Raw genomic sequence first — 10,551 nt, forward strand, 5'->3', positions numbered from 1 at the left:
CCCAATTCCAGTCGTCTCTCTCACCCCACCCCCATCTTGTCCCAGTCTGCTAGTAAATTCCATTCTATTTCCTCCTCCTAGGGAGATCAATGAGTCCCAATGGTGACTCAGAGCTTGTGGAAGTGGCCAACCAATGATTGGTCTAACTTGAGGCCCATGCCATGAGAAGGAGCCCATGCCCAACTCAGCCTGGATGACCAGGAACTAGAAGCTGGATAGCCCAGACACCTAGGGTAGAAGCAAACACAACTAGAAAAAATAAATCAGTGAAATGATTCTTAATAACGTTCTATACTCATAGCTCGGGGCCTAGTCCAGTCATCATCAGAGAGGCTTCCTCTAGCAGCAAGTGGAAACAGATGCAGAAACCAACACCCAAACTTTAGGTGGAGCTCAGGGAACACCACAGAGGAAGGGGAGGAAGGATTGGAGGAGCCAGAGGGGTCAAAGACACCAGGAGAACGGTGCCTACAGAATCAACTAAGCAGGACTCATAGGGGCTCAAAGAGACTGAAGCAGCAATCACAGAGCCTGCATGGGTCTGTGCATACATGGGTTCTCTGGGTACATGCTGTGGTTGTTTAGCTTGGAGTTTTTGTGGGACTCCTAGCAGTGGGAGTGGGGTGTCTTTTTCCTGCTCTTAGTACCCTTTTCCTTCTGCTGGGTTGCCTTGCCCAGCCTTGATATGAGGGTTTGTGCCATGTCTTATTGTATCTTGCTATATTCTGTTCGGTTGATATCTATAGGAGGCCTGCTCTTTTCTGAAGGGAAATGGAGAAGCAGTGGATCTCGGGAAAGGGATGTTGAGGGAGAGTTGGGAGGAATGGAGAAAGGGGAGGGGCAGTCAGGATATATTGTATGAAAGAAGAATAAATAAAAAGAAAAAACATGAGCCGTGCGGTGGTTGCGCACGCCTTTAATCCCAGCACTCGGGAGGCACAGGCAGGCGGATCTCTGTGAGTTCGAGGCCAGAGGCCAGCCTGGGCTACCAAGTGAGTTCCAGGAAAGGCACAAAGCTACACAGAGAAACCCTGTCTCGAAAAAACCAAAAAAAAAAAAAAAAGAAAAGAAAAAAGAAAAGAAAAAGAAAAAAGAAAAAAAGAAAAAACATGAATGCATGTTTTTTTTTTCTGTTTGCTTTGTTAATTTTGTTAAATATCAGTAATTAGTTCCCTTTCTGGACCTAAAACCTGCCCAGGCTTGGATTATTACTAGGGTTCACAGTACCAGACATGTGCTGCCTGCCTTACTTCCCCTTGGAGCAGGCCTCAAAGCCAATCAGAGGACAGCTAGTTACACCCACCACAGTGAAGCCTCTTACGCAGGTGGGCATATCTTCCCCAGCCTTTTGGAATTCTGGTTCTAAGAGTTCATAGCTCAGTAAGACCAATGGTGTCTTACCCGCCCCCCCACAGCTACCCACTCAGTACCCTCAGGTGGCTTGAGTGCTAGCCAACATGGAGGAAGTTTAGAGCCCAGTACCAGCCTGTTATTTCTGTATCTTACAACCAAGATATGTGGTCTCTTCCATAATATGATCTTATCCTTTAGTTCTAGTAGGCAGCCAAAAGGGTTGACAAGAGCTTGTATTGTTTTGGGAACTTCTGTGGCTTCCTTGACTCACACCTATGGAGGCATCTGATATCTGTACTGGTAATTATGTTCAATAATCTGTATTATCTAGGAGCATTGCCATCAAGTCATGCTGGATAACTATCTTCAATCCCTCTTTTATATTTTTTATTTGGGTTACAAGACAGTAGGCTTCTGCTTGGCTTCTTTAGACTCCCTTTATCCTTATTAATCCCCTCGTACTTCCCTTTCTGTTTAAGCCTTACTGCCTACACTAGTCTACCTCTTTTCATTCCTTCTATCTATGTTCTACTATACCCCTTCTCTGCCAGCAATCTCCTCATTGCTCTTTCCTATTTTTTTAAACAAGTACTTGGTGTTAAACAACCAGAATCAAAGGGTCAACGGTAGGATTGGCATATGAGATAGAACATACAGCATTTGCTCAGCATATTGTTTTTTTTTCTCTTAGTTTTTCCATTTCATGATTTTATTTTTCATTACAGCTGAATAAAAGCTCACTTATGTATATTTGGAATGTTTTATTATCCATTCATGACTAGATGAAAATCTGGAATGCTTCCATTGCTTTTTAAATTTTTTAAAACATTATAATTTTTATATTTATTTTATAAAAATTATACACACACACACAAATATATGACTGATTGTCCACATATATGTATGTGTAGTATGTGTCTCCAAGAATAAAGAAGGGCCAGATCCCCTGGAACTCTGGTTACAGTCTGTTGTTAGTTGCCATGTGGGTGCTGAGAACTGATTCTGAGCCCTTTACAAGTAAAACCAATGTTCCTAACTCACAAGCCATCTGTCTCTCCAACTCCAAAATCTCTCTCTCCCTCCCTCCCTCCCTCCCTCTCTCTCTCTCTCTCTCTCTCTCTCTCTCTCTCTCTGTGTGTGTGCCCACAGAGCCCAGGGGAGGACACTGGATCCCCTGGAATTCCAGGTGGTAGTGAAATGCCAAATGTGGTTGTTGGGAACCAAACTCTGTTCTCCTAGATGAGTAGCAAGCAACCACTGAGCAATATCTCCAACCCCATTACATCTTAGTACATAAATAAACTGATTAATTTAGGGATCCTTTAACTTAACTTTATGTTGTTAATGTTATAAATACATACACACACACACACACACACACACACACACACACACACACACACACATATATATATATATATATATATATATATATATATATATATTTATATATTTATATAGTGGGATGTCCTGTATGCTTATATGTTGCTATGATTGATTGGTAAATAAAATGCTGATTGGCCATTAGCCAGGCAGGAAGTATAGGCGGGACAAAGAGAGAGAATTCTGGGAAGTGGAAGGCTGAGGCAGAGAGATGCTGCCAGCCGCCACGATGAGAAGCAGATGTTAAGATACCTGTAAGCCGATCTGTTTGGGAGGCATTTAGGCAGTGGTACCAAGTCCTGGGCTCGTTGCATGAGTTATTAGCTGTTTGAAACCTGGGACTTATGCAGGGATGCTTGGCTCAATCTGGGAGGAGGGGACTGGACCTGCCTGGACTGAGTCTATCAGGTTGATCCCAGTCCTCGGGGGAGACCTTGATCTGGAGGAGGTGGGAATGGGAGGTGTGCTGGGGGAAAGGAGAGGGGACAGAAAGGGAGAGAACAAGGGAATCTGTGGCTACTATGTAGAACTGAATAGTATTGTAAAATAAATAATAATAAAATAAATAAAAAAAGATACCTGTAAGCCACGAGCCATGTGGCAACTTATAGATTAATAGGTATGGGTTAATTTAAGATATAAGAACAGATAGCAAGAAGCTGCCACAGCCATACAGTTTATAAGTAATATAAGTCTCTGTGTGCTTAATTGGGCCTGAGTGGCTACAGGAGCCAGGTGGACACAGGAATACTCCAGTTACATATATAATATTTTATATTTTGTCTTAGGGTTTCTATTGCTGTGAAAAGACACCATGACCATGGCATCTCTTATAAAGAAAACATTTAATTGGGGTGGCTTGCTTACAATTTCAGAGGTTCAGTCCATTATCATCATGACAGGGAGCATGGCAACATCCAGGCAGATGTGGTGCTGGAGTAGTAGCTGAGAGTCCTACATCTTGTAGGCAATAGGAAGTTGACTGAGACACTGGATGGTGTCCTGAGCATAGGAAACCTCAAAGCCTGTTTCCACAGTGACACACTTCCTCCAACAAGGCCATGGCCACTCCAACAAAGCCACACCTCCTAATAGTGCCACTCCCTATGGATATTTACTTGGATCTGAGCAGCTGTGGACTGGGCAGGACACAGGAAAACTAAGTTACAGCCACTGATAGTTTTCTCATACTCTAGTGCAGTGGTTCTCAACCTGTAGGTCATGACACTTTGGTGGTCAAATGATCCTTTCACAGGGGTCGCACAACAGATATCCTACATATCAGATATTTACATTGCAATTCATAATAGTAGCAAAAAATATAGTTACAAAGTAGCAATGAAAATAATTTTATGGCTGGGGACATCACAACATGAGAAATTGTATTAAAGGGTCACAGCATAAGAAAGGTTGAGAACCACTGCTCTAGTGGTTGGCTATACACCAGTGCATACACATATGAGCAGTACTAATTGTACTTAATGGATTATAAAGAGAGGGCATAAAAATGGGGGGCTGTTTGGAGGAACTTGGGGTGTTGGAGGGGAAAATTGGGGTGAGCTCATATTTCATTGTATGCATGCATGAAATTCCCAAGCATTGGAGAGATGGCTCAGTGGTGAAGAGTACTGGTTACTGCTGTGGGATATCACTCTATATAAATAAAACACTGATGGCCAGTGACCAGGCAGGAAATATAGGCGGGACAAGGAGAGAGGAGGATTGGGGAAACAGGAAGAAGGAGGGAGAGACACTGCAGCCACCAAGACAAGCAGCATGTAAAGACACTGGTAAGCTACCAGCCACGTGGCAAGGTATAGATTTATAAAAATGGGTTAATTTAAGATAAAAGAACAGTTAGCAAGAAGCCTGCCATGGCCATACAGTTTATAAGTAATATAAGCGTCTGAGTGATTATTTTATACGTGGATTGTGGGACTGCTGGGCTTGGTGGAACCTGGAGAGAAGCCCTCCAACAACAGGTTACTCTGCATAGGACCCAGATTCAGTTCCTAACACTCACATGGTGACTACAGCTATCTTTAACTCCAATTAGAGAGGATGTCACATTTCCTTCTGGCCTCCATGGGCACCAGGTACCCACTTTGTGTACATACATACATGCAGGCAAATATTCATACACGTAAAATACGTATCTGTATCTCTCTCTCTCTCTCTCTCTCTCTCTCTCACACACACACACACACACACACACACACACACTCACACAGATGGAAAGATATTCTGTGTTCATGGAAGCCTTTTATTGTTAAAATATCCATACTTCACAAAGTAATCCTGTTACAAGTATTCTCACTGGTCTGCTAGCCAAATGAGAGGAACGTTTTGGTTCAAGAGGCAGAGCTTTCATTGGGAATGGCCATGATGGGAAGAAAAGGCAGGGCCTAGGGTCACGTGGGCCCTGTTGAAGGAGGCTACAGCTGAGTACAAGTGTCATTTCAGATTCCCCATGTATCTTGTGATATTTGTGCACGCATTTTGCTTGATAATAAATGGTAATCTTTTATCATCCTTTATCTCAATCCATAGTAAATATAGAATTCCAAGAACATTTTTCATAGAAAAGTGTAAAACAACCTAAAGTTCAAATGAAGTCATAAAAGAGCCCAGATCTCGAGAAGGGAGGATAACTGTAAAAATCATACTTACTCATTTCAAGCTATAATATAAAGGTACCATCATTAAAACAGAATGGCAGAATGGCATAGCAATATACCTTGGGACCAATGTATTTTTCTCATATTTTACTGATGACAGAAATCTCTTGATATATCTTTGTGTTTTCATTTTTAACTTCTTTGTAAAAAGCACTGAATATATTGCTTGTTGTTGACACTAAATATCTCCTATGCTTAAGACCATCTCTGAGCCGGGCGGTGGTGGCTCACGCCTTTAATCCCAGCACTTGGGAGGCAGAGGCAGGCGGATCTCTGTGAGTTCGAGGCCAGCCTGGGCTACCAAGTGAGTTCCAGGAAAGGTGCAAAGCTACACAGAGAAACCCTGTCTCGAAAAACCAAAAAAAAAAAAAAAAAAAGACCATCTCTGTCTTCTTTTTAAAATTGTCATTTTATGTAGTTATTAGTTATTTTATGTATGTGAGTGTATTGCCTGCATACATAAATGCACCACATGTGTACCTGGTACCTGTGGAGGCCAGAAGAGCGATTCTGACCCCCTGTGACTGAAGCTACTGGTAGGTAGTTGTGAGTCTTCATATGGATGCTTGGGATCAAACTTGGTTCTTCTGGAAGAGCAGCCAGTGTCCTCCATCACTGAGCATTGTAGTTTTAGTTAGTTACTTTGTTTTTGTTGTTTTTACTCTTTGGGAGCCTGCCACCCAGTTCCCAAATAAACACACAGAGACTTATTCTTACTTATGAATGCCCAACCTTAGCTTGGCTTGTTTCTTGCCAGCTTTTCTTAACTTAAATTATTCCATATATCTTTTGCCTCTGGACTTTTACCTTTCTCTATTTCTGCATATCTTTTCTTTCCTTCTTATTCTGTGGCTGGCTGTGTGGCTGTGTGGCTGGCCCCTGGTGTCCTCCTCTCCTCCTGCTCATTGCTGGCTTAGCAGGTGAACGTGCTTGCCAGCCAGTCTCAGGAGACAATTTTGACCCCAGGACCCACATCCTGGAAGGAGAGAACCAAGTCCTTCCAGCTGTCCTCTGACCTCCCAATGTGAGACACAGCTCCTCTTGTCCCTCCCCCACACTCATTCCAAGACAAAATAAAACTTCAAAATGTAATCTGAACTTTTTAATAAATGAAGACAAAAAGGACAGCTGCCAGGGAGCCAGAGGACTCTCTGTACCATCTTGTTCCCTATGAAAGGACTTGAAGCCACACAAGGTGCTTACCCTTCTTCAGCATTTAGTCATTTCTCTGGAAAAACCGTTCTGGCTCCTGCAGGTGCATCCTCGTAAACCTGTCACGGAGAAGGCGGCGGGACAGCAGCGCTGGCAGAGGCTGTACATTGGGCCCCGTAACTGGCATAGTCTGTACTTGTGGCATCCTAGCCGACACAGGCCGCCTACGGCGCATCGTTGCTGGCACAGGCCGCACACGAGGCATCGTTGCTGGCACAGGCCGCACATGGGGCACTGTTGCTGGCACAGGTGGCACACAGGGCACAGGTGGCACACAGGGCACAGGCGGCACAGGTGAAACATGGGTCATTGTAGCTGGCATAGGCTGGACACAAGGTACCATAAATGGCACATGTTGCACATTGGGCACCATCCCTGGCATAGACTGCACACTGGGTACTATAATTGGTGTGGGCTGTACACAGTCCACCCTGACTGGCATAGGCTGTGCAATAGGAACTGGCATATTTGGTGTGCTAGTTACCTTAACTGGTACAGGCTGTACATTGGGCACAGTAACTGGCACAGACTGTACATGGGGCACATTAACAGGCATAGGCTGGGCATGGGGCACATTAACAGGCATAGGCTGGGCATGGGGCACATTAACAGGCATATGCTGGACATGGGGCACAGTGATTGGCACAGGCTGTACATGGGGCACAGTGATTGGCATAGGCTGGTCATGGGGCACATTAACAGGCATAGACTGTACATGGAGCACAGTGATTGTCATAGGCTGGACATGGGGCACAGTGATTGGCACAGGCTGTACATGGGACACATTAACAGGCATAGGCTGTACATTGGGCATAGTGATTGGCACAGGCTGTACATGGGGCACATTAACAGGCATAGGCTGTACATTGGGCATAGTGATTGGCATAGGCTGTACGTGGGGCACATTAACAGGCACAGACCGTCTCCTGGGCACAGTGATTGGCATAGGCTGGACATGGGGCACATTAATAGGCATAGGCCCTCTCCTGGGCACATTGACTGGTGTATGCTGGACACAGGGCACATTAACAGGCATAGGCTCTCTCCTGGGCATAGTGATTGGCATAGGCTGGACACGGGGCACATTAACAGGCATAGACCGTCTCCTGGGCATAGTGATTGGCATAGGCTGGACACGGGGCACATTAACAGGCACAGGCTGTCTCCTGGGCACAGTGATTGGCACAGGCTGTACATGGGGCACATTAACAGGCATAGGCTGTACATGGGGCACATTAACAGGCACAGGCCCTCTTCTGGGCACAGTGATTGGCATAGGCTGTACATGGGGCACATTAACAGGCACAGGCCCTCTCCTGGGCATAGTGATTGGCATAGGCTGTACATGGGGCACATTAACAGGCACAGGCCCTCTCCTGGGCATAGTGATTGGCATATGCTGGACACAGGGCACATTAATAGGCACAGACTGTCTCCTGGGCACAGTGATTGGCATAGGCTGTACATGGGGCACATTAACAGGCACAGGCCGTCTCCTGGGCCCAGTGATTGGCATAGGCTGGAAACGGGGCACATTAACAGGCACAGACCGTCTCCTGGGCACAGTGATTGGCACAGGCTGCATATTGGGCACCATAACTGGCATAGGCTGTGCACAGGGAAAGGTGCCTGACACAGGCTGCACATGGGGCACCCTAACTGACACAGGCTGTACACTATGCACATTAATTAGCACAGGCTGTACACAGGGCAACATAGGTGGCATAGGCTGTACCTGGGGAGCTGTAACTGATACAGGCTGTACACGACATACTGTACGTGGCACAGGCTGTACATGGGTCACCAGTGCTGGCACAGACTGCACACCCTCGGTGCCCCCCATGCCATCGTGAACCAGATCCTGGGGTCGCTGCTCATTCTCCCGGGCGCCGCCATAGGCGCCATGATCCTCTTGGTTCCCGCCATCCTCGAGGCCTGCAGCATCAGCAGCCGAGGGGCCTTCTCCACTTAATTCTCCTGCTCCTTCCCCTTCCGCTGTTGCGGCTTCCCGCCCAGGCTGGCCTTGTCCACTCGCTTCCTCATTTCTCCCCTCTCCAGCCGGCAAGACCATGGGTGCCCTCGCACCTGAAAGTGGGAAACAGAAAGATTGGGTGACCGGGCCCAGGGTGGTGCGAAGTCGCTATGGCGCCAGGGAAGGCGAAGCCGGCAGTGCGCAGCGCCCGTCCTTCCGGCCACCTCTGAGGGACACCAGTCTCCTCGTGGATCTGAGTAGCACTACTCCCGATCGTGAACATCGCCAACCCACCACTCCCAAAGGCACTGACCGTTCTGTTTTTCCTCCTCAGGTTCCTCGTGAGGCAACGAGTCGGTGTTTTGAAGCTCCATGACACGAAAGCGATCGAAACCGCTCGCGGCTTCCCTCGAGTTTCTTCAGGCTCTGAGGCGGAGCCCCCTACAGTTCCGGGAGCAGGGCATCTCAACCAACCAGGGCTGTCTTCCGGTCCGGCACCCTGGTACAGCGTGTTAATATGTATCCAGTCATGGGCGTGCTATCCTTGCTTCCGGTTGACTCCAGGTGCTGAGCCCCTGAGAAGCGAACTGGTGACACTTTGGAGCTGCGATGAGCAGGCCGGTTGCTGGGAAGACATGGCTCCTGGACAAGCAGGCTGTAGAAGGGGCCTTCCAAGTTGCGTCTGAGTCCCCTGGCCTTGGTGAATTTTCTTCCTAGGGAACAGGTGGGGGTCAACAACGGGAACCGATTTGCAGCGAGTAAGAAAGAAAATAGTTCTTAATGTTTGGGTGGGAGCTCCACCTCAGCCCCTGGCACCCTGGCATCCCTATACCTAAAGAGTCTGGAATGTTTGGAAGGAGTCTGGTGGAAGATCCATCTCGGCTCCCTTCCCTATCTCTTTCCCTAAACCTGCCCCTTCAAAGCCCGCCAAACACAGCTCCTCCCCAAACCCGCCCCTTCAAAGCCCGCCAAACATAGCTCCTCCCCCAGAGTGGTTCAAGACCACTCCTACAGGGTATAGAAGCTGCATCCTAGAAAACAGACATGTGGTTCATCCAGGCTCTCAGTCCTCTCTCCTCTCTGAGTAGCCAAGGAATCAACTGGGAGTGCTTCACCCATTAAACCTGGGCTTTTCCTGATTCGTTCTGATTTGGATTTGCTGCATCAGCAGAGAGGCCTTCAGTGTGCAAAAAACTTATCACTTGAATGGAAATGTGTAGATCATATCCACATTAGGTCCCTGGTACTTGGCAGAGAAGGGTTATTAAGCTAATGTGTTTATCTGGGAAGTTCTTCTTCAGGATTTCACACAAAGTGAAGTTAGAGCCTGTCATGCTTCCATGCTCTGCCTTTCCAGGAGCTTGGGCAGGGTTGCAGGGCCTGCTGGTCCTTCAGCAGGCAGATCAGAGGGCTCATATTCACCAGGGCTACTGGGGAGGAGTTTAGTAGTACTGTTCAGCCTTCATGAGTGCTGGAAAAAAGCTGTGAGAATTGTCACACCTGAGCTCAGGTTCCTCACCTTTCTCTTGTCCCTAACCCCCGACTTCTAGTTTCTTCTCTGAACGGTCAAAGTGTCAAGAGCAGGCCTTTACACCCTGGTCTCCATCCCAGAACTGTCAGTCAAGCAGCCCCTTTGCTGGCATGTGGTCAGACTGGTTCCAAGGCAGCCAACTATTCCCAACATGTTCTGGTCACTCTTAGAATAGAAGGGGCCCTGAGTACTCGAATGTGTCCAGGAAGTTCCTGTTTGGGGGTGGGAATATTCTGGAGTCCTGGTGCTGGATTTCTTCTCCCAGAAAAGACTTACTTCACAGTTCTAATAACCACCTCACCACTGTCTGTGCATGCATGTTTCCTGTTCTTTATCTTTGCTGTATATAATCTGAATCTGCTGTTGGTGAAGTGTCCAGGGTCCTTAGAATTATTTTCTCTGTTTCTGGCTGCGATTATAAA

General features: G+C 46.9%; 1 protein-coding gene across 1 annotated transcript; it reads right to left on the reverse strand.

The window, feature by feature from the left end:
• Positions 1 to 6,582: 6,582 nt before the first annotated feature.
• On the reverse strand, positions 6,583 to 8,705 carry LOC119086611 (proline-rich extensin-like protein EPR1). Its single transcript, XM_037198797.1, is given in 1 exon segment — positions 6,583 to 8,705. A coding segment is annotated over 1 exon segment (2,115 nt). The 5' UTR covers positions 8,698 to 8,705.
• Between the last annotated feature and the right edge of the window lie 1,846 nt (positions 8,706 to 10,551).

Source organism: Peromyscus leucopus, chromosome X, assembly GCF_004664715.2.
Source record: "Peromyscus leucopus breed LL Stock chromosome X, UCI_PerLeu_2.1, whole genome shotgun sequence".
Lineage (NCBI taxonomy): Eukaryota > Metazoa > Chordata > Mammalia > Rodentia > Cricetidae > Peromyscus > Peromyscus leucopus.